General features: G+C 36.5%; 1 protein-coding gene and 1 long non-coding RNA gene across 2 annotated transcripts; both read right to left on the bottom strand.

Annotated features, from left to right (window-relative positions):
- Positions 1–4,185: 4,185 nt before the first annotated feature.
- Positions 4,186–6,787, bottom strand: LOC131624575 (uncharacterized). The gene is made up of 3 exons (XM_058895522.1): positions 6,626–6,787; positions 6,279–6,316; positions 4,186–4,508 (listed from the first exon to the last, which is right to left on the bottom strand). Exons 1-3 carry the CDS (start codon positions 6,696–6,698, stop codon positions 4,395–4,397), a joined length of 225 nt encoding a protein of 74 aa, XP_058751505.1. The 5' UTR covers positions 6,699–6,787; the 3' UTR covers positions 4,186–4,394.
- A 13,000-nt stretch (positions 6,788–19,787) lies between these two features.
- LOC131624576 (uncharacterized) lies at positions 19,788–20,538 on the bottom strand. The gene is made up of 2 exons (XR_009290623.1): positions 20,382–20,538; positions 19,788–20,260 (listed from the first exon to the last, which is right to left on the bottom strand). It is a non-coding gene; the product is annotated as an uncharacterized LOC131624576 (long non-coding RNA).
- Between the last annotated feature and the right edge of the window lie 4,992 nt (positions 20,539–25,530).

Raw genomic sequence — 25,530 nt, forward strand, 5'->3', positions numbered from 1 at the left:
AGGTACCACCCAGATATTTTGTTTCTGTCTGAGACCCTCTCTAATTCTTGGAAGTTGGAAAGTATCCGTGTAACCTTAAAATTCGATGCGTGTTTATCGGTGGATGTGGAAGGGAGGAGTGGTGGCATTGCAGTACTTTGGAATAACAGTAATAAGTGTAGTGTTCTCAACTTTAACAGAAACTTCATTAATATTTTGGTGCAAGACGGAGTGAAAGGGGATTGGCGTCTTACGTGTTACTACGGGTATCCGGAACGGGCTAGACGAAGGCAAGCTTGGGCTTTGATTCGTGAGCTCCATGATATCTCGACGCTCCCGTGGTGTATCATTGGTGATTTTAATGATCTTCTCTCTCAAAATGATAAACGCGGTTTGCACCCCCATCCCGATTGGTTATGCTCAGGTTTTCAAGAAGTTATTGGTGATTGCAACCTCATGGATATCCCTCTCGTAGGTTACCCGTTTACTTGGATAAAGAGCAGAGGTGCACCGCATATGATCGAGGAGAGGTTGGATATGGCCCTGGGTTCTGTGAGTTGGTTGCAGTCTTTTCCTTATGCTAAGCTAACTAATCTTGTAGCTTCACACTCGGACCATAGTCCGATCCTGCTGAGTTGTGATCCGATCCAAAAGCGGCATAGCAGAAGAAGGTTTAGGTTTGAAAATTGGTGGCTAGAAGAGGAGGGTCTCTTGGATGTAGTGAAGGAGAGTTGGATGGCAGAAACGCACAATTCTGCCGTGGAGAAGATCTCAAGGTGTGCTTTAGATTTGGAGCAGTGGCAGAAGGTGCGGGTTCGGCAGAATAATGAGGAGAAAGATGTTCTTCGTGCTAAGCTGGACATATATAGGGGTAGTACGGACCCGGTTAATGCTTCTCATTATATGGTGGCTCAGCAAGATTATAGCAAGGTCCTTATTCGAGAGGATACTTATTGGAAACAAAGGGCCAAGACGCATTGGTTTCGGGACAGTGATCGAAACACTAAGTTCTTTCATCGTACAGCCTCAGTACGTCGGAGCTTCCAACAAATTAGTATGCTTCGGAATGAAGAGCAAGTTGAGATTCGGGATCAAGAAGGGTTATGTGGGGTTGCTAAAAGTTATTTTGAGGATCTGTTCAAAGCGAAGCCGGGAACATATGAGCCGGTGTTGGCATTGATTCATCCTGTTATTACTAATAGAGATAATGATTCTCTCACTGCACCTTTATCTAAGGATGAACTTTATATGGCTTTATCTCAGATGCACCCCGACAAGTCTCCGGGCCCTGATGGGTTTAACCCGGCTTTTTATCAGAACTTCTGGGACATATGTGGTGATGACATTTTTACTGAAGCTAAGCTTTGGCTTGAAAGAGGTTTTTTCCCTTCTGATATTAATAACACTAATATTTATCTTATTCCGAAAAACGGGAATCCCTCTAGTATGACAGATTTGCGCCCGATTTCGTTATGCAATGTGGTGTACAAAATTCTTTCTAAACTCCTCGCCAACAGATTAAAAAAGTTCTTGGACAAGTGTATTGGGGAGGAGCAGTCAGCTTTCGTTGAAGGAAGATCGATCCTTGATAATGCCATGATTGCCTTTGAAGTCATTCACGCTCTTAAAAGAAGGACCTTGGGGAATAATGCCCAGCTGGATCTAAAGATTGATATTAGTAAGGCGTATGACCGTGTGGATTGGGGTTTTTTGAGGGGCATGTTGTATCGGTTGGGTTTTGCGGAGAGGTGGGTGCAGTGGATGATGATGTGTGTTTCGTCAGTGAATTACTCTGTGCTTGTGAATACGGATAGTGTTGGACCTATTCAACCAGGGAGAGGGTTGAGACAGGGGGACCCTCTCTCCCCCTATCTCTTTATTCTTGTTACTGAGGCTCTTTCGACTCTAGTTAAAGGAGCGGTGGCTCGTGGGGACCTCCACGGGGTTCAGATTTGCAGAGGGGCACCTAGTGTGTCTCATCTGCTTTTTGCTGACGATTGTTTTCTTTTTTGCAGGGCAAATCTCACGGAGGTTCATAACATTATGGAGATCCTTAAATTATATGCTGATGTCGCGGGTCAAGAAATTAATTTGTCCAAATCTGAGGTGTTCTTTAGCAGGAATATCAGTATATCTGCTCAGAAGGATCTGGCTAACATCATGGGAGTGCGTCATGTTCTTGGCACTGGAACCTATCTGGGGCTCCCATCCCTTATTGGTCGCAATAAGAAGGTCATTTTTGGGTATGTGAAGGACAAAATTTGGAAGAAGATCAACTCGTGGAGGGGCAGGCCGGTTTCTAAAGCAGGAAAGGAAGTGATGATAAAGTCGGTGCTGCAGTCTATTCCATCTTATGTTATGAGTCTGTTTGTTCTTCCTGATGGCATTATTCATGATATTGAAAAAATGCTTAATGCATTCTGGTGGGGAGGTAGTAGTAACCAAAGTTGTATTAAGTGGATGGCGTGGGATAAGTTAACAGGTTCTAAGAATGAGGGGGGCTTGGATTCCGAGACCTCAAGTCGTTTAATCTGGCCATGGTCGCTAAGAGAGGTTGGCATTTGTTGTCTAAGCCGCATTCTCTTGTGGCAAGAATTTATACAGCAAGGTATTTTCCTCGTTCTTCTTTTTTTGAGGCTAACCTGGGTAATAATCCTAGTTTTGTCTGGCGTAGCATTTGGCAGGCTAGGAGGATTCTTTCTCTTGGTTGTAGGTGGAGTATTGGTGATGGGAGGCATATTCCAGTGATGGGTTCTCCTTGGCTTCGGGGCCGTATCGAGGGTATGTTGAATGGGCCTCAACGTCAAAATGTTTATGGCCTTTCTGTTAGTGATCTCTTATCTCCTGTTGGAAAATGTTGGAATGTCCCTTTAATCAGGGAGCTGTTTGATTATGACGTTGGGAATGCTATTCTCCAAGTTCCTTTAATTGATGATGTGATTAAAGATAAGTGGAATTGGAAAGAGGAGCAAACTGGGTGTTATAGTGTCCGGTCTGGATACAGGTTATGGAGAAAGGAGGTAGGGTCGCCTTTTCGGGGGTGGTTGGAGATTGGAGTAGCCTTTGGAATATTAAGGCTCCACTTAGAGTGAAGCATCTTCTCTGGAGGATTTGTATGGATTGTCTCCCCACAAGAGTTAGGCTGCAACAATTTCATGTGCCTTGCCCGACTATTTGTCCGTTTTGTGAGTTATATATGGAGGATTCGTGGCATGTGTTCTTCGGTTGTGATGTTACGAATAGGTGCTGGCAAAGTGCAGGGTTGGCCCATATTATGGATCCTCGTAAGCATAATTTCCATGATGCCAGATCGTTGATTTTTGATATTTGCTGTAAGGAAGATACATTGGTGGCGGGGAGAGTTGCGGTTATGATTGATACTATGTGGAAAAATCGTAATAACATGATTTGGAATAACGAAAATGAGGCTTACACTATTCTCGGCATTCATGCTCTTTGTAATTGGCAAGATTGGTTCAAGGCTCAAACACACATAGTTAGGGAGCATACCCCCTAACTATCACTAGATGGTGTCCCCCGGTGGAAGGGAGATTGAAATGTAATGTTGATGCAGGCTTTAACACTATTAGAGGTACTACGAATAGGGGTTGGTGCATGAGAGACCATTTGGGGAATTTTTTGTACGGAGGAGCAGCTTGGGATTTTGGATCCTTCTCAATTATTGAAGCGGAAGCTTTGGCAATCAAAGAGGCTATCCTTAGCGCTATAGACTCAAATATGGAGAATGTTTCCTTCGAAAGTGATTCCCAAAGAACTATCCAGGCGATTCTTTCATATCAACCCGGTTTGTCCAAATTTAGTTTTATAATTTCTTCTATCCGCACTTTGTTGAATAATTTTCCAAACTTTGAGGTTAAGTTTGTCAAACACCAAGCGAATTCGGTTGCTCATTCTATAGCAAAAGTGGCCGATTCTTGGACTAGGCGTAGTTGGTTTAATATGATTCCTCCTTGTATTACTACTTTATTGATTAATGATATGAATTGAATTTCTTTCGGTAAAAAAAAAAAAGTTCAACGAGTACATACCAAGAGACCGATATACAATAATAATATTTGTTTTTTTGGTTACACACATAAGTAATACCTCTTTCCTTAATCTTTGGTTTTTAAGCATGTATTAAATGAATTTTACCTCTCCTTAATGCATTAAGAGTAAAAATGTCTCCTTAATGGTTTTTCAGCATGGATTCAACAGTATTGTCCACTGTCCACGGATAAATAAATGAGAAATGTCATACAAAGAGCAGTGCTACAGCTACTTCCACCAAACCATTTCAAAAATCCAGAAAACTTTTAAAATATTTCTATAAAAAAAAGGTAAATTCATTCTCTAATTTACAAGGGCGGCAAGCAAAACCTCTGCAAGTAGGAAAATAAAAAATCATTATGAGTTCAGTATGACTTCCCACAGTGAATCAAGCTTCCAGCACCCAAGAATATACCAAAAATAGCAGCACTTCCAAGTGTAGTTTGTCCAATATGCCTAATTTTCAAAAGTCCAGGTACCTGCATCTCAATGAATCAATTGATTTAAATGCTGCAACATATAATCTCTGACAGAATTAAAACATTTTGACATCTAACATTACATTACATGACATGACTCAGTATCAATTTAAACTATTTATGGTGTTTTTTTTTACAGTGCCGGTAAATATTATCTCTTATTTTTGGCCGAGGTGGATAAGTGCTGTGGTCAATTGCGGACAAGATTTTGCAAATCCATAACTAAGAGATTACAGTCACGGCAGCACTGTGATTTTATTGAAGCCCAAAATGTAGTTTTTACAAATAAAAAACAGTGACATGCCGATATTATGCCAAATTCACATCCAATACAAACATGCAGTAAGAAAATCAATAGTAAGTTCTCAACCACAAATCCATATATAGTTACTTATATGCTTGTTTATAACAGACCATTCCATATGGGGATTGATGGCTTTTCAATATAAAATATTATTATGAGCAAATCGATCACAGAGGCATAGTAAACCAGATAATGGAACTCAAAGTCCACGGATAGATTGTCAGAACAAACTAAGGGGGACTTGTCTATGAATAGAAAATGAACAAGTTTTGAACTGCTAAAACTGTTGTTTTACATACATAGAGAAATAACAAGAAATTTTCAGTATCTGGTTGCTATAGAAAGACTTAAATATTTCTAACATAATACATTCATTTTGTTTACTTCCAATGCATAAAATTCAAAATGTTACAGAATCTACATTCATGTTAGATCAATAAACTTCCCTTTAGCACCGATACCTCTGAAAAAAGACATGTCTGTGTTAACACGACACAGACACTTGTGACGTTCAATTTATTAATTTTTTCAAAGTATTGCCGGTGTTGACATGTCAGTGTCGTGTCTGGTGTCCATGCTTCATAGATAATCTTTGACACCACTACTTCAAGTCTCTAACCAATGTTGCCAATCATGAGTATAGAAAATACCAGTTTGTTCCAATTCCGCTGCATTACAATGCCATAGCCATTATTCGACAACACTAGAGTATTGTGAAAAAATAACAATTTGTTCACATTCTGTTGCACTATAGCCGCTATTTGACAACAACCACGGGTTCAAAAATCTAACTAGAGAACAAATCTATGATGAGTTCATGAATTAATAACCCCAAAGTTTGTCTAGTAAGTGACACTGCAACTAGATTCTTGCACCGTCTCTGTAGAAACAAAGCACTGCACTTGCAACTTATATTTTGTAGATAAGAGTATTTCATTTTTTTATTTTCCATTTGTTATATCTTACTATGAGCTGTTGTTTTTCCATGTTAATCTATGAGGCACGGACACTAGAAACACGACACTGACACATCAACACCGATAATAATTTGAAAAAATGGATAAATTAAATGAAATCACAAATGTCAATATCGGTTTCGGTCACCAACAGTGACAAATGCACCTTTTTTAGGAGCACTCAATGTATAGATACTTACAAAATTTTACAATATTATACAAAAGCCATTAATTTGTTTAAACAATCTCATTATTGAAGTTTAAATTAAAAGAAATCACAAGTAACGGTGTCGGTTTCAGATACCGACACTGACACATATGCACCTTTCTTCAGGTGTGTCGGTACTACATAAATGTTAACCAAATCCAACAATAAAACATACTACTAGTTTTTCCTCAAATCACTTAATTTATAGATACTTACAAAATTTCACAATATATTCTACAAAAGCCATTAATTTGTTTATACAATCACATTATTGAAGTTTAAAACAAGAACATATGACATACCTTATATCTAACAGCCTCATATGTTCCATAAACAGCACCTGGAAATACACCAATATATTAGGTTATTACAATGCAGCAGTTTTGGATTTAAAATTATAAACAAGAAATTGAAATTAAAAAAAATAAAAGGGTTTTCTAAAATCAAATAAACCCTAACTCAATTTACAAAGTGTGGACAATTTCAATATAAACCCTATTGATTCCATTTGAATAACAGCATCATTATATAGCAGTTAGAACTTGAAATACAATAATTGATATCGCAAAATGCAGTTAGAATCAAATAATAATAAGAAAGACCCTAAAATCAAATAATAAAATGATTATAAAAGGAGTGGGTAACTGACCGACGGCACCGCCAACAGCGCCTCCCACGGCAGCACCGGCTGCGACACGAGCGAGGCAACTGTCTCTGGCCATTGCGAATTTGTGTGTCGTTCGGTTTGGAGAAAACTCTGAAACTAAACTAGTTTTTTTTTTTCTTTTTAAATACCAAACTCAGTTTTAAACTTTAGTTCAATAAATTTTCTGCTACCCACTTTTAATATCTCTCTTTTTTTTTTTTTTTAAATAAGTTTGGGTTGTATATTTGATATAAGAATAATTGTTAGGTATTCAATCATTACGGGTCAGTTTGTTTTAGCTTTAAAAAAATTATAATATCTATAATATAAGAAAATTAATGGTTGTGGAAAAGTCTAAAATACCCTTATTTGATTTTTTGCCACCACATTAAAATTGTGGTTTTTTGGTCTTTGTACCATAAAGTTCTTAATTTTATTATTAAAATAATACAACTCTTATATTTTATCAAACTTATCAAATCTCTCTCTATTCTCTATTTTTTCTCTTTCATCACTTTCTCACTTCTTTCTTCCAAAAAAAAAACTATCAATCTCTAATCTATAATATAAGAAAATTAATGGTTGTGGAAAAGTCTAAAATACCCTTATTTGATTTTTTGCCACCACATTAAAATTGTGGTTTTTTGGCCTTTGTACCATAAAGTTCTTAATTTTATTTTAAATTAATACAACTCTTATATTTTATCAAACTTATCAAATCTCTCTCTATTCTCTATTTTTCTCTCTTTCATCACTTTCTCATTTCTTTCTTCCAAAAAAAAATCTATCAATCTATAATATAAGAAAACTAATGGTTGTGGAAAAGTCCAAAATACCCTTATTTGATTTTTTGCCACCACATTAAAATTGTGGTTTTTTGGTCTTTGTACCATAATGTTCTTATTTTTATTATTAAAATAATACAACTCTTATATTTTATCAAACTTATCAAATCTCTCTCTATTCTCTATTTTTTTCTCTTTCATCACTTTCTCACTTATTTTTTCCAAAAAAAAAAAACTATCAATCTATAATATAAGAAAATTAATGGTTGTGCAAAAGTCAAAAATACCCTTATTTGATTTTTTGCCACCACATTAAAATTGTGGTTTTTTGGTCTTTGTACCATAAAGTTCTTAATTTTATTATTAAAATAATACAACTCTTATATTTTATCAAACTTATCAAATCTTTCTCTATTCTCTATTTTTTCTCTTTCATCACTTTCTCACTTCTTTCTTCCAAAAAAAAAACTATCAATCTCTAATCTATAATATAAGAAAATTAATGGTTGTGGAAAAGTCTAAAATACCCTTATTTGATTTTTTGCCACCACATTAAAATTGTGGTTTTTTGGTCTTTGTATCATAAAGTTCTTAATTTTATTATTAAAATAATACAACTATTATATTTTATCAAACTTATCAAATCTCTCTCTATTCTCTATTTTTTCTCTTTCATCACTTTCTCACTTCTTTCTTCCAAAAAAAAACTATCAATCTCTAATCTATAATATAAGAAAATTAATGGTTGTGGAAAAGTCTAAAATATCCTTATTTGATTTTTTGTCACCACATTAAAATTGTGGTTTTTTGGTCTTTGTACCATAAAGTTCTTAATTTTATCAAACTTATCAAATCTCTCTCTATTCTCTATTTTTTTCTCTTTCATCACTTTCTCACATCTTTTTTCCAAAAAAAAATCTATCAATCTATAATATAATCTATAATATAAGAAAATTAATGGTTGTGGAAAAGTCTAAAATACCCTTATTTGATTTTTTGCCACCACATTAAAATTGTGGTTTTTTGGTCTTTGTACCATAAAGGTCTTAATTTTATTATTAAAATAATACAACTCTTATATTTTATCAAACTTATCAAATCTTTCTCTATTCTCTATTTTTTTTCTCTTTCATCAATTCCTCACTTCTTTCTTCCAAAAAAAAAACTATCAATCTCTAATCTATAATATAAGAAAATTAATGGTTGTGGAAAAGTCTAAAATACCCTTATTTGATTTTTTGTCACCACATTAAAATTGTGGTTTTTTGGTCTTTGTACCATAAAGTTCTTAATTTTATTATTAAAATAATACAACTCTTATATTTTATCAAACTTATCAAATCTCTCTCTATTCTCTATTTTTTTCTCTTTCATCAATTTCTCACTTCTTTCTTCTAATAAAAAAACTATCAATCTCTAATCTATAATATAAGAAAATTAATGGTTGTGAAAAAGTCTAAAATACCCTTATTCGATTTTTGGCCACCACATTAAAATTGTGGTTTTTTGGTCTTTGTACCATAAAGTTCTTAATTTTATTATTAAAATAATACAACTCTTATATTTTATCAAACTTATCAAATCTCTCTCTATTCTCTATTTTTTTTCTCTTTCATCACTTTCTCACTTCTTTCTTCCAAAAAAAATCTATCAATCTATAATATAAGAAAATTAATGGTTGTAGAAATGTTCAAAATACCCTTATTTTATTATTTACCACCACATTAAAATTGTGGTTTTTTGGTCTTTGTACCATAAAGTTCTTAATTTTATTATTAAAATAATACAACTCTTATATATTATCAAACTTATCAAATATCTCTCTATTCTCTATTTTTTTTTCTCTTTCATCACTTTCTCACTTCTTTATTCCAAAAAAATTCTATCATTCTATAGTATAAGAAAATTAATGGTTGTGGAAAAGTCTAAAATATCTTTATTTGATTTTTTGCCACCACATTAAAATTGTGGTTTTTTGTCTTTGTACCATAAAGTTATTAATTTTATTATTAAAATAATAAAACTCTTATATTCGATCAAACTTATCAAATCTCTCTCTATTCTCTATTTTTTTTCTCTTTCATCACTTTCTCACTTCTTTCTTCCAAAAAAAATCTATCAATCTATAAAATAAGAAAATTAATTGTTGTGGAAAAGTCCAAAATACCCTTATTTGATTTTTTGCCACCACATTAAAATTGTGGTTTTTTTGTCTTTGTACCATAAAGTTCTTAATTTTATTATTAAAATAATACAACTTTTATATTTTATCAAACTTATCAAATCTCTCTCTATTCTCTATTTTTTTTCTCTTTCATCACTTTCTCATTTCTTTCTTCCAAAAAAAATCTATCAATCTATAATATAAGAAAATTAATGGTTGTAGAAAAGTCCAAAATACCCTTATTTTTGTTAATGATACCTAAACAAAAATGAAGTCTGTATACGGGAAAAAATCTATTATTGACCTAAATATTTTTATATACGAGAAATTGTATTTATGATCAAATATTTTTGATAAAAAATGGTATACGGGAAAAAATATATTATTGATCTAAATATTTTAATATACGAAAAATATCTTATTGATCTAAATATTTTTTTTTTTAAAATGGTATACGGGAAAAAATTTATTATTGATCTAAATAATCTTATATACGAAATTTACTATTGATCCAAATATTTTTGTGAATGATACCTAAACAAAAATGAATTCTATACGGGAAAAAAATCTATTATTGATTTAAATATTTTTATATACGAGAAATGGTATTTATGATTAAATATTTTTAATCCAAAAATGGTATACGGGAAAAAATATATTATTGATCTAAATATTTTTATATATGAAATAATCAATTATTAATCTAATTTTTTTTTAACATTTTTTTTTTAAATCAATGATGTATCCAAATTCGCGTAACCGAACAGAACCCGTGCATACGCACGGGTTTGTTACTAGTATGTGATTAAAACAAGTTTAACGTCTATAATTTATTATTGATGTATTTCAATTAAATTCATTTTAAATAATTTATATTTTTATGAGATGTTATTAATAAGATTTTAAAATAAAATTAGTTTAATAATTTAATTATATTTAATTTTTATTAATTTATCTATAATTTTAAATTAAAGATTAAAATTTTAAACAATATATTAAAAACCGACAAAAAAAGAGAGATGAGCAGACAAGTGCGAGTTTAAAACCTTGTTCCACACAAAAAATTAGGGTGGGGGTTGAGCCCGTGGGCAATGAATGTTTTAAGTCTACAAATACAAAAATTTATGTTAATGTTCGCGCCCGCAAAAGCTTGCAAAAAAATAGGGTGGACGCGGCTGACACATTAGAGGATGCTGGCTTAAATCTTTCAACCGCGTTGCAAAAAAAGTGCATGCAAAATGAACATGTCTAATGGGTCGGGTCCGTTTCGCCACCCCTACTTATCCCTACAATGACTGAGACTAATTTTTTTGTTTGTACCACCAATCTATTATAGGTAACTGTTATGGTTTTGGACTACTCGCAAGGCCCACAAAAAAATCAATAACAAGTATTGAGAAAAAAGACGCGCAAAACATGTGCATTTTCATCTTTAATGAGCACACGCAATTTTTCTCACCATCGCATCTCTCACAATTGGATCTAATCGAACGATAACATGCACAACTTGTTGAATCACACACTGACGACGATTTTAACCATCCATACTTTAAAGCTCAAATTGTGTCATTTCAGGTATTCAATCTATTCTCACTATAAATCTAATTTTTGCTCATTCATTAACTTGGACTTGTAGTGCTAACCTTGTAGATCCACCACCTTTCCACCACACCAAAAGTTTGATCCACCCCATCAGAAGACTAGCCCATCATATCTGAACTTCATTCCATCACTTCACCCCATATCTCTATTTCTTAAACGGAACGTTGGTGTCGTCTGTGAGAATATGTAGTGTTATATTTGTGATAGTCTCAAACAAGGGTGACACAAATGTCCTCGCCTAGCGTGACAGCGCCTGAGAGACATCTTCACAGAACTTAAGGGCTCGCCATTGGGACAAGTGACATGTATAGTATTGTTATCTTCCCATTATCCATATGAGAATAAGTCATACCACGACTCCTTGGAAAGTAGGTAGTCAACAATTTCTCATAGTCAAGGGGAAGTTGTTACTGCCTCGAAGAATTGTTAAACCTTAGGCCAAAAGATCCCCTCTATATACTTCTCCTATAATGGGATAAAGTACAAATAATAATTGACGCATAATACCTAAAGCATAATGCTGATATACAGAGCCTCTCACTCCATGTAAGTAGGTTCTCTAAAACCACTGTAAAACTACCCTACATGGCTTCTCACCCCCGCAAGAAATCCCGAACCACTCAAAATTGTTATAAACCTATTAAGGCCTTTGGGTATCCTCTACCTTTGTAAGGATACCATGAACACTTATTATTTTTGACCAGTATAGTGGCGCTCACCGTGGGCTCCAAATAAAATAAACATGGGCCACACCTTCTTCGTCACAGTCACCATGCTCACTATTACCCTCCACTCATATACCTAGCCTTTCTCAGTCATGGTTAACAGAAGAGCTTCATCCCCTACTGTCATACCCTAATTTTGACCCCCCCTGAGATGTCATATCTTTAAACTTTTCATCAAAGTCAAAACAGATACTTAGAGCAGTCACTTATTCATCTGGTACTTAGTCGGGGGTGTTCAGGAACAAAAGAGCTCAGGCAAAGGATCAATCAGTAAAATGGATGGTTTCTAACACAACCATGGGACTCAAAAGCTTCATTCTATTCACCTGTGATTGATTAGATACCCATCACCTGGACTCAGGGTTGCTTACTTCACCAGTCTAGGGTTTTGAGCCCATCAAGGACTAAAATAAGGGATCACATTTGGGAAACCCTAAAAAGCTCAAGGGCATCAATTAAAGGCTTCAATCATCCTCAAATGATCCATATAACAACATCCATTGGGCATTACACCTCAATTCAAGAACCACATTCATCAATTTCATCTGGTCGACAATTAGGGTTTTTGACCTAATTCACCTGGATAGTTGACTTTTAATCAGGACATGAACCCAAAACTCAAAACATGGTTCAAGAACTTCTATTACCTCAACATAGTCCATTCATATCATTCATTTGAGGAGGAGGACTTGGTTCATCACAAAAGTCCAAAATCCCACTTCATCTGAAAAAAGTCAACTGTACAGGACCACCTTTGACTTTTAAGGTTTTTGGTCAAACCATGACTTTTAAGGATCAATATCATCAATATATGATTATTAAAGTCATTTGACCAAAGAAATTCAAGAAAATTCACCAAGGATCAAAAAGTCGGGAATTAGGGTTTTTAAGGGCATTGTGGGAACTCAAAATTTCACCTACACAACTCAAAAAACTTCCAACATGAAATTTGTAGGTCTTGCAAAATAAAACAACATCTTACATAACAACTTTTTTCAAGAAATCAATCATTTAAGAGATTTGGGAATTTTGAAGTTTTAGGTCATAAAAACTTAGAAAATTTTCTAAGTGTTTTGACCTAGTTTTCTTCCAACTTTAGCCTCATTTTTCACAAATTTCCCAAAGTATTCTGAAGAAACCCCAAACTAATGATTTGAAGTAGATGTTTAGGGCTTTCCAAATTGTGCTCAACCTTCTCCAAATTCATTTTGAGCTAGGATTTATGCTTGTTCAAAGTTGGCCTCATGAAGTAAAATTCTAGGTCATGCATCATTTTGGAACTTTGCAATTTTGTGCATATAGCCTCACTTATGGATGCTACACGACCCATAACACATCTGCAAACATGCCATGCATTCACTTTCACCATAGCATGAAGATTGAAGAAGATTCCCAAAACAAGAACATGTGATTATGTAATGATTACATTTGGGAATTTATGGCAAATTGATGAATCATCAAAGGAATCTTCCCATCAACCAATTAGAGCTCATTCTGCATCAGAAATGTCCCCTAAGATCAGATGGAATCAATGGATAGGGAGCTAGCTCGAAAATGCAATGATCACACTTGGATATTCTTTGAAATTTCTTCATGCTTAAGGTACCAAGTTAACCTCATTAAGCAAGCTCACTACATCCAATTGCTCTGCATCCATTTGCCTATAAATACAAGTGCATTCCTCAGTATTAGACACCAAAGAAACTCCAATTCTTGCTTTCTCTTTCTCTCCCTCATGCTTATGGTTTTTCAAAGTTCTTTGGCAAGAAGAATCACTTTCTTCAAACCAGAGCTCTTCTTTGAAAAGTAAGCATTCTAACATCTCAAAGGGGTTCATTTGAGGTGATCCAAGCACCTGGATCACTTCTGTAAGTGGAGGAGCACCATTGTTGCTCTCGTTTTGGAGCTTATGCAGTTGGAGGTCCATGGAGTAATTCAGAAGGTGTCAAGCGAATCTAAGTGTTCAAACACGTTCCTTAGGGTGTGGTGAAGCTATCCAGATGGTTGCAGCTCATCTGTAACTGCAAATTCATCAACCTCCATGTTCACTTGAAGCTCAAATCGAAGGGGTCGGGTGGAGTAATTCTGAGGTATTCAAGTCACAATAAGTATTCAGTTAGAATCACTGAGTCCCAAGGAAGCTTTTAGGATCATTCATACAAGCCCAGGTGTTCTCTATCGTCCTCACGACCTCCATTTTCAGAGGTAAGTTTCTCAACTCCACCTCTTTAATTCGTGTACCTTTTTGGTTAAAGCTCGATACCATTTCATTCAGCATCATCAGAGGATTAAAAACCCTCTATCATCAGTCATTTATACTTCAGTATGGCCATTTAATTTAAAATTCAAATTTTAGGGTTCTTCACGTATTTTAGATAATTCAGTAGATGTAGTTAATATAAATTCATGTTAGTTACATATTTGAAATCGTGAGAGAATTTAGAGCAAGTTTGGTATTTACATATTTGCAAATGGTTGAGAATTGAGAGAGTTCAGAATTTCAAAAATATAAGAGCTTGAGGTTGAAGATGACAATGGTGGTGGCGCGCAAAAGTTCAAATTTAGGGTGGAAGTTTATTTTATTTTGAATGATGGTTGTTTTATAAACGACTAAATCGTTATAGCCCAGTGGTAAAGAGTGTTTGTGTGTTGCGCGTGCCCAAGGTCTGGGGTTCGAATCCCCCTCGCCCCAGACCTTTTGATTTTATTTCTTTTTTTTGCTTCTATGCACTTGAATAACATATGTATTGCAATGGAACCATTACCTTGTCACCAAGCGCGCGTTGGCTCAGTGGTGTTGTTTTGGGCTGGTAACATAAAGGGCGTGTGTTCAAGCCTTGGTAGAGACAAATCCTTATTTTTATCACTTTTCTCACTCATTTTCTTCACAATTTCACACAATTATTTCACCTATTAAACTAAATCATTTTCACTTCATTTTTCACACACTTATCATTTAATATATCTATTTTATGATTAATCAAAAAAATATTATTTACTTGACATTTTTTTAGGTTTAAAATAACATACTTTTTAAGTATTTTAAAATACTTTAAAAATAGCTTTCTTTTGATTTTCAAAACTGAATTTCTCATAAATATTTTTAGTGATAAAACCCTAATCATTTAGGTCTTAATTAGATATAGACTTTGTCATTATCTCAATTAAGTTGACTTTTGTCAAATAATTTAAACTGTTTTCATAACCGTCAACCAGTACTGTAAAGTACCGGGCCTCTATTAGAGTGTAAGTCCCAGCACCTTTTTCTTTTCTTAGTTTGTTTTCAAAACTGTATTTACAAAATCTTCTTTCTGTTTTCAAAACATTCTTCTGGTATTTGAAGGGCATTATTCCCGGTGAAACTCTTCAGATACCTATGTGACCTTTGTCCACCTTCACTTCTTCTGTTTTCAAAAACCTTTAACTGTTTATCATAAATATTCAACTGTCATCAATAAAATTGCTGGTAAGGCTTTGTACATACTTCTTCAAAGGCCTCCACTCCATCCAGGTTAGGCTTTACAAGCTTTCAATTTACAGTCTTTATTTAAATTACTGTCAAATATAGAACTGTTTATATATTGTTTAGAACTACGTTTGAGTGTAAACCCTAGGACAGTTAAACTATATATATATATTATAGGAATATGGCCTAGGATTGAGAATGTCTTCCCGGTGAAGGCTCTTTCCTAATTAGAAATCTTTAGTTAAAACCCTCATGATGAATTATTCCCGGTGAAACATCTTGAAAAAAGCCTTAGAACAAAAACTAGGACACATCCACCCAAAGAGAAATTATTCCCGGTGAAACCTCTTACCCATTTGCTTAGAGCCAAAATAAGTTCAAAACCACATAGCTTTCTCTTGTGCTATAACAAGGACCCTCGATGACCCTCGAATAGCCTCCTCTTGGGCTTTGTACAAGGACCCACAGGCTTCTTAAAAGCATTTCCAGCTTCCTCTTGAGCTTGTATACAAGGACCCATCAGGTTTCTTATAAACATAGGAACAGGTCTTTAGTTACCTTTTAGCCTATCCTGGTGAGCTTCTTTCACTTTAAACCAGACTTTAAACAAGCTAAATTTGTCTCAATCTCATATTGAGCACACCTTTTGGAATGAGACACATGGACAGTCTTTGTCACCCTTATCTTCATCAATCTTCCTTAGCAGAGTCTAGGATCCATATTTGCTTATCCTCAGCAAGAGTCAGCCTTAATCTTTGGCTTTAAAACAAGAGGTCTCAATTAGATAATCTTTCTGCCATCTTTAAAAACCCCTGGAAAGGGTTAGCCTCCAAAATCACTCCTTTAAATCCAAAACCCTTGGAAAGGGTTAGCCTCAAAATTCATTCCTTCATTTTAACAAAAACCCCTGGAAAGGGTTAGCCTTCAAAATCATTCCTTCATTTTTAACAAAAACCCCTGGAAAGGGTCAGCCTCCAAATCACAGTCAATAAAAAGAGTCAAAACCCCTGGAAAGGGTTAGCTTCCAAAAACATAAAAAATCAGTCTTTTAATAGATAAATCCTCTAGCAAAATAAAATTCCCAGTGAGTCCTTCACTATTCAGTAGCCACAACCTTGGGCTTTGTACAAGGCAGATAAACCATATTTCCTGTGTCAAAGATTCCTAATCTCTAGGATCTTTTCCCCCATAGGGTCATCCATACTCAGTTTCTTTAAGAGTCCGCCACAACCTTGGGCTTTATACAAGGCAGAAAATAATGTTTTCCCTAGCCAGAGTAGCCACAACCTTGGGCTTCATACAAGGCACAAATTAATAACTTCCCTAGTTAAAAGTCAGCCACAGCCTTGGGCTTTGTACAAGGCACAAATAGAGTCATCCATAGTCTTCAAAATTCAGTATCCTCAGCAGTTAGCCACAACCTTGGGCTTCATACAAGGCAAAAAATAGAGTCTCCCTAAGTAGAGTCAGCCACAATTCTGGGCTTTGTACAGAACACCAAATAAAACCCATAAAATAAACACTCTCCAACTAGAGTCAGCCTCAATTCTGGGCTTTGTACAGAACACAAAAACCCCTTAGTTTAATTCTCCTCAGTAGAGTTATCTTTCAACAAAACAATAAATCAATCAAAAGCCTCAAGCTTGGGCCTCATTCAAGCCAGCTAAAAAATCAAATCTTTCAAACAATAGATAGACATAGCTCATCTTCATAGGTAGATATTTCTCTTATCTCACCACAAACAAACAATCACTTCAAACAATCATTTCAAACAAATCATCATTTCAAACATTCTCCCATTTAGGACTCGTGAAAGGCATGCTCTGGCAACACACCCAGACTTGTACGACCCTTTCCCTAATTTGGTTGAGAATCTTTCATTTAAGAGGCACGATGGCTGTCATACTTGATCAACCAAGTAGACTCCCCTCTTAATGAAACATCTTTTTTTTAGCTTTTCTGTCACTTTAAGAATGTTTGTGTTGGAATAGTAGAAATACCTCTCTGTAAAGATGATTTCATGTCTCTTTACCATAAACAGAGATTTAATTTAAAGCTTCAACCTTGAGCTTCAAGCAAGGCACCAAAAATCTTTAAAATCCCTAATTAGTTCCCCGAACTACATTAAGCTCTGACTTCCATTAGGGATATGTAGGCACGAGGTTCACAAGGAATCTCAGCGAGCTAATAAAATACCAAAAATAGTCAGTTTGTCTGTCTGTCTGTCTTTTAAAATCAATTCAAATTCTCTCTCCTAACACAAAGGAGAAACTTTCCCAATAATAAGCAACAAACACAATCACATTGACACAGAGAAGGTTCTCGTAGAGTACTACGGATATGTAGGGTGCTTAAACTCTTCCCTATGGATAACCGACCCCCCGGACTCCAGAATTTCTAGTCTAGGTGAATCCCCACACTTTGCAAACTCCTAGGGTTAATTTGAGATCTTTTTCCCCTCTCCTACTCGTTAGGACAATTAAAAAGTTCGTGTGATATCGTAGGAAGAACTGAAACAAAATTCATCCCGCCACGGGCGTATTCTCCTTCCAAATTTCGCGTGAAGGGTCTAGCGTGCCGTCCTCCCAAGTGAAACGGGGAGGTAAAAAAATGACACCACACCTACGCCATAGGATACCAGTGGTAGCATTGATGCCATCGCTCTGGTGGATATGTGCACTACCATAGGCAGACTACATCGTTAAATTCAGACACTGGAGGACAATGTCCACAATATCAGACAACACTAATAAGAGCCCAATCCCCCATATGAGATGCAAACGATGGATCCCTAACCACTCTCATACGAGATATGGGAATCATTTATCCGTGATGGATTTAAACCTCCATGTGAATATAATGATCCTTATGAATGTGTTCCCTAAACCAAAACATAAATAGCCATCATTTAAGCAACTGAGACCCTAGAATGCACACTGTTGTCTGGCACCTTCAAGGATCGGTAGATCTAGTGTTCCACGTGGTCAGGTTGAGGAGATGTTGAATGCTAAGAGGCTTTTGTCGTTGCATGACTTAAGATCTTGCATGTGTAACCCTAACCTCTTAAAGATTCTAAGATACATGAGGTAGCAATAGCTTATGTTATCATTGAGCATCTCTTTCAGTGAATGATTGTGTCATACCCCAAAATTTGCCCACTATATTTCAAGCTTTGATTCACAAAACAACTCAAATGGTCAACAGTCGACTAATTTGACTAAAAGTCAACTGTGGTCAAAGTACAGTCAAAATTCCTGATTTTTGGTCAACATCCTTATTTTGAAGTAACATTCATCATTTGATCAAGGGTTGATCATGATTCATCAAGAAAAGCTCAGAAATCAACAAAGCTCAAAGTTTCTAAATTAGGGTTTTTTGACCTAAAGTCAACTGAACTTTGACCAGCCATAACTTTCACATGGAATATCATAAGATTTCCCAATCAAAGCTCATTTTGAAGGAAATTGAATTCCTTACAACTTTGTCTCTCACATGCCAAGGCTAGAAATGCTTCATTTGAGAGGTATGGACCAAAAGATTATAGGTCCTTTTTGAAAGTCAACCAAAAGCAGTTTTTTGTCAAAGCCCATATCATCAAGATAAAATCTCCAAATGAAAAATATGTTCCAAAGTGGATTATAGAAGACATCTTGGAATTTCCAAAAAGTCCTAAAAATCTTCCATATCTTAAAAATTGAGGGAGATATTCCTTGTCAAAGTTGGACAATTTTGGGTGAAAAGTGTGAAGCAAATGAGGTTCAAATTGGATTTTTTTTGCAAAGAGGCCCAATCTTTTGTAGTCCAATCTTGTTCCTCAAGTCATTAAGGAGATCCAATCCAAAGGCCACGAATTTTTGATGATCATTTGATTTTATATTGAGTTTTATTCATTTAAAATTCAATTTAAATCAAATAATTAAGAGAAAATACAAAAGATTTGTTTTGCTTTGGCTTCCAGTCAATTCCAAACATCAAAATACTCCAAATTTCGTGGCAAATGTTGCACCCCAAAATTTGCCCTCTTTCTCCGTGCTATAAGTTATGGATGGCGTTTATTTCGTCGTTCAAAAATCAAAGAAAAATAATAAAGAGTTTATTATCTGAGTTTCATTGGATTTCATGTTAAGAGGTTCTTAAGTGTTTCAACTCTTCTTTACTTCAAGGATTCCTTAAGGCATTATTGTTATGTTGGATTGAAGTTCAAATGCAAATCATGGCATAAAGAAATAAAGTAGCGATCAAGACAATTGTTTGTTCTCTCTGTCGTTTATGACTTGTTGCTTATGATGTGAGGTAATTTGAGACTAAAGCTAGGAGTTCATCATTGTGGTTGCAATTATCAGTTGAATTCAAGATATTCAAGGTTGAGATATGTTGGAGGAAAAGGAGAAACTCTCGTTTCTTAAAAAAAAGAGATATTACATTCCCGGAAGTTTGTTCATTTCACGTTCAATTTCAACATACAAGCACATTTTTACAAAATTCAAAATCAAAATATCACAAATATAATTCTCCAAGATGTCCATTCCTAAAGTCCAAAGCCCATTACATCATAAATATACAAAAAAAATCTTTACAAGAGGATCCTATTACAAAACCATTACACCCTGGGAGCTGCACGTTAACATCCAGAACCTCCTCTAAATCAAGTTTGGTTCAGCCCTGCATCATAAAAACCGCAAATAAACCGATTCAAAAGAAAAAGGGGTCCATTCAGAGAAAAAGAAAGAGGTTCAAGCGGGAATTGGTAAGAGAACTCACTAACTTTGGCATCAGAAAACTCAGTAGTAACTTGTAGCTAACAAATAAACCCAACCGGTTCTCGTGGTTCATCTACAACATCCACCCGCATAATCATGTAGAAGAAAACCGGTCCTTCGCAAATACAACCCCGCACTTGTTCCACAAAACCAGAAAAATATAACAACAGAAAAGGAGGGATTCAATCTTCAACAGATAACAAAAACTCAGAACAGCAAAAATCGAAAAAAAAATGGATAACTGAATCGTAACAGACTTTTATTCTCCCTCGATCGATTCTGAACATTCTTCAACCTTCTCCAAGAACCTTCATCGATTCAAGTCCTCCATCCATCTTCTCCAATTCAGTAACCTTGCTCTTCTCCAACCTTCATCTTCAACTACCTTCTTTGAAAAATCTCCAGAAAATCTTCATCACCTTAACCTTCAACAAACCTACAACAACGTCTTCATCGCATCAACACCGAACCTTTATCTTCATCACTTTCAACTGCAACGACAACAGATAATCAGCACAGATAAACACATTACACTTGCCACAATTTCAACGTAACAATAACGTTCAACACATCGCAAAGCTTCATCATCGCAACGCCGGGTCAGAGACGTAAAAATCAAGAAGAAACAACGAAAAGGTAGAGGAAGAAGAAGAACGCAATTCAGAAACGCATTGAATAATTACCTAAATCCTTGAACCTTCTCTCGGATCCGTTTCTTTGTTTCATCAGAATCCGAAGCGGTATGTACGTGACTGTTCTTCATAAGTTTGATTCACCGCGTCTACCGTCGATTGGAGAGAGGTCGAAACGGACGATGATGAGATCGAGAAAGATGTGCGTTCGTGAGAAGAGAGCTTGGCCGGAGAGATGAGATCTGTTTCTTTCGTTCTTGTTCACGGGGTGCTCCGAGGGTTGATCGGAGAAGAACTTCACCGCGCCGTTTGTACTCGTGAGGGAGAGAGGTCCGATTCAGGTCATTATCCACATTTGATTTTGCCCTAATTTCCTCTTTGTCTGTATTAATTTGATTAATGGATGTTGATTAGACTTAATAATAAAATTGAATGAGATTAAAGTTTAATCTAGATAAAAGATGAGAACAAAATCTGAGAATCTGAACAATACTCTTGGGCCTTCAGCAAGATTCATATGTATACCCCCATTGGAGGCCCACGCACCTTAGTTTTTTTTATTGAAGCTAGAATGTAACAAAAACAACCTCTGCTGGGCCACACGAAATTAATTAATGCATGCTACACCTCCCTTTGAGCCCAATGCATCCCATGTGTTTGGTGCTAATTCAAAAATCTGTACAAAAACACATTTGGACTAACTCTGGTTGGGCCCTGCGCCCCATTTATTGACTGCACCATGGTTTTTCAGCATTAACCCCCCCGTGTGCATTTTTTTCATATTAGATTTAATCGTTTTCACTAGTTTGTTTCTTATTTCTTTTAGGTAAGAAAATGTATAAAAATAATTGATTTTTTTTATTAGATTTTTGCATGATAAATATGAATAAAAACATGTTTTTTTCTTGTTAGAAATAATTTTGTTTTCTATATTTGTTTTAGATGATAAAAAAGATAATCAAAAACATGTATTTTTCTTGTTAGAATTTAATTGCTTTTTTACATAGTTTTGTTCTTATTCTTTGATAAAACGCCATAAAAACAATTTTCTCTTTTTAGATTTTGTTTTAGAATTTACTTAGAATTTAATTTCTATTATTTTCTATGGCGGGTGCATGCCTCCTTGTTATTACTGATTTGGGTGTTGAGATGTGCGAGGTACTTCGAGAGAGCCTTTGATTGCGATTCGACTTGCTTCGTGTTCCACTTTACTTGTGGGATACGAGTTCGCTTCCGGTGCGATTGATTTGCGTCGTGTTCCACTTTATTTGTGGGACACGAACCTATTTCCAGTGCGAGTCACCTGATCTCTCATTCATTGAGATGTATATTCCTGTATTGTCTGGATTGTGTTTCTCTTGCAGGTTGCTTATGTGGTTGTGTTTGATACGCACTACATAGCGGTTGTGATTTATTTTCACACCGCATCGCTTTGACGCTTATGCTGGACTCCTGGCTTTGATGGATGTTAGATTACGTGAAGTTTCTTCTCTGCTTACGCTTGCTAGCTCATTGCGGATTTGCTATCCGTTCGGTATTGTCTCCCGTTTCATTTTAGTTCTCTTGCACTTTATCGCTTTCTCGCATCATCCTTTAACATGAGAAGTAGGACTTAGACATGCATCTGGCCAAGTCCTCGAAAGAGGCTCTGTTTTTGTTGGTGTGTTTACATTTGTGCTTTGCGGCAGGGAGTCACGGTGTAATAAGTCCTATATGGCACTCCGTTAAGTCCTCATGGAAGGCATGCGGAAAGGGTTAGCAATCAACCCCCGCCTAGTCTCATCGAGTCTGTTCAGTAAGCGCACGCTACGCGTTGCTCGCTTCTGAACCTGCACAAGATCTTGTTATCGAGTATGTCAGGAAAAGGGTTCATGTAGCCGGACCCCCGCCTTTCCTATAGCTCGCGTCGCTCGACGTTGATGCTCGGTGTACGCACGCACCATTTTCCTTTACGATCCGTGACGGCTTGGTTGCTGAGAGGGGTCCGCCCTCTTGTCTATGGCCCGATCATTTTCACGAGGTCTAATGCTTGGTTGACTTGGGTTGAGCTGCTCCCCTTGGCTATGGCGGGACCGCTTTTCTACCATTCGGTCAGTACCGTTGGTTTTGTTTGCTTTACGAGCGGATGCTCGTTTGTGTGCTTATTGTGTGCTTCCCTTTTTTCCCCGTAGGTTGATTAGTTTAGTTTAGACTGATACCCTTTGTATGATAACATTAGGTAGCAAGCTTTCCCCCTTAGCTTAGGTCTTCCTCATGCATTCTTTAAAACACAAACCACACTCTTTGATTTTCTTTTCTTAAGAGCTTGTTATTTCCGCTCCATTCCCAAGCATAAGTCTCCAAAGGTCGAGCAGCGGAGTGTGAATGTAACCTGTTCACCTAAAAAATACAAAACAAACAGAAATTAGTTAGCCGAGCTACGGTAGCTCTGATTCTGCAAAACAGATACGTAGGCAGCGGGGTAGGGCCCGTGCGAGCATAATCCTTTCTTTTCCCTACATTCTGCATTCATTTTAGTCCAGATTAGCGCATTTTGCTTACACACCCATAGGTTTAGACATAAGCGTGGATACCATCGAGTACGATGGGCGCGAGGGGTGCTAACACCTTCCCCTCACGTAACCGACTCCCTTACCCTTTTTCTCTGGTCGTGAGACCGTTGTTTTGTTTTGTGGTTTGCTGGCATTCCCTTCCTTTTCAGGATAAATATGTTAGTGGCGACTCTGTTAATTTTCGCGGTAGCGACAGCTGGCGACTCTGCTGGGGACGTCTCGACCTATTGCGGGTCCGGACTTAGCGAGTCGATCCTAGCGCTTGTGTGTTTATCTTTGGGTGTTTTTACTGCTTTGCATATTATCTGTTTGCATTGCATTCTATGTGCGCTTTTACTTTTCTGCATCATATTCTGGACTGTCTGGATTTCTATCTGTGGGTGGGTGTTTCAAGAGGTAAAAGGCCCAATACCCAGGCTATGAGTGATACCATAGGAACTAGGACTAGAGTGGCCGTGACGGACAGAAGGCGTATGCCTGATTGATCTGATCACGTATCCACGGGCAGAGCTTGGTGGAATGAGGCAATATCGTATGATAGCGCCTACATTCGATCCTCTGTTGGCTTTTTGACCTACCTTGGCCTAGATTTACCCGTGAGTGGGGCGGGAATCAATCATTGCTTAACAGGTACATTGATGGTGACTTCGGATCTTGTTCGTGGGTTACCGCTGTTCTTGTTCGTGGGTTACCGCTGTTCTCGTTCGTGGGTTACCGCTATCCTCGTTCGAGGGTTACCGTGGTTCTTGTTCGAGGGTTACTTTGGTTCTTGTTCGAGTGGTTTTGTTCATGTGATGGTGACTATAATTCTGTTTCTATTGATTATGTCCCGTGATCTATGGGGAGTTCCGAATTGGTGCCGAACCTTTGAACTTGTGCCGTGTGATTTCTCGGCATCATCAGATATATCCAGTATTGTGGTTCCCACCACTTTGCATCATTGCATATTTACTTTCCAAAAAATGACGTACAAAAAATAACTAGCATACATGTTCCTTCCATTTCCAAGGAATCATATCTTTAAGTCTCGTGTCGAGCTTTTCCATCTCTTGCTTATCAAAAATCAAAACACGAGGATTCCTTGGAAATCGAATGAACATGGCATTGCATTCATATCATGCATCTCATACATTCCATGCATAACAGGTATTCAAGATCGAGGGTCTCTTATTCAGACTTGGTACTCTCACCAGACTCAAAAACTTGATTTGTTCTTATTGTGGGATCAAAGATTATTCATGGAATAACTTTGTGGGGATTATACCAAGAGGAAAGCTCGGTTGGAGTTATCTATGAAGACGTGTCTTATGCTCATTTGCTATTTGCTTCCATGCTTGCTTTATTTGCAACTGTTTAAGTTCCGTACGGTGTTGTCTACAAATTCTCTGCTTGATGACGATGACACTAGGTGTGGGTTCTATCTTGGGGCACCTGGTTATGATGTTAGTATTTGCAAGTATTTGAAGTTTCTTGGGGCTCCCGCACGAGGGATAAGCAAGACATTGTCTATCTTGAGTATTGCACCATTTGCATTGCTCGAATCCCTAAAGCACTTACCAATTCCGTGTGACTTCGCCAGAATTTTCTGCCAGACCGTAATCAAAGTGGCTCACATAGACGCCTCTCATTCTCAAGGTTCTGTTTCATATCCAGAGTCACTTCCTCCTCATGGAGTTTCCTTTTCAGCAACCTTTGCTTGTCAGCAGAGAGACAGAAAGAGTAAGAAGCAAGTTGATGTAATCCCCATGCCCTTATGTCAAGTTGTTTCACTGCTTGTTGGAATCTCAGTTGGTTAAGATTCGTGAATTTCAGTTGGTTAAGATTTATGCTTCGGGTGTTTCTCATCACAGATAGCTCTCCTGATTTCGATGACAATACTTGGTGTTTTCCATTATGGGGGAACCTGATCATAATGTCAAGCCTTACAAGGTGTTGAAGTACAAAGAGTCCAGAACTTGCTCTATACATAGATGTTTGAGTTTATGGTTTCTATTGGTCAATCCCATTTCATCTGCTGCAAGTAGAATGTTTATTCTCCTCAAGGAGTAACTAGTGAGAATCACTTGAAACCCATACTTCCAGAGGCTTCCTTCCCAACAACCATTGTGTGTTCCAAGTAACGACTTTGATGGCTAGACGGCAGAGGTTATGGTTGTTCACCAATAGAAATACGATGTTTCTCCATTCATGATGGTGTTCTCTGCTTCAGCAGCTACATTTAG

Source organism: Vicia villosa, unplaced genomic scaffold (genome assembly GCF_029867415.1).
Source record: "Vicia villosa cultivar HV-30 ecotype Madison, WI unplaced genomic scaffold, Vvil1.0 ctg.000141F_1_1_1, whole genome shotgun sequence".
NCBI classification, from domain to species: Eukaryota; Viridiplantae; Streptophyta; class Magnoliopsida; order Fabales; family Fabaceae; genus Vicia; species Vicia villosa.

What these genes read in the sequence shown, in the direction of transcription:
- LOC131624575 (XM_058895522.1), bottom strand. Translation starts at nt 6,698, where the DNA reads ATGGCCAGAGACAGTTGCCTCGCTCGTGTCGCAGCCGGTGCTGCCGTG. An exon ending in CGCTGTTGGCGGTGCCGTCG is followed by an intron (nt 6,317 to 6,625) that starts GTCAGTTACCCA and finishes GTGTATTTCCAG; the next exon opens with GTGCTGTTTATGGAACATAT. An exon ending in ATGAGGCTGTTAGATATAAG is followed by an intron (nt 4,509 to 6,278) that starts GTATGTCATATG and finishes ATTGAGATGCAG; the next exon opens with GTACCTGGACTTTTGAAAAT.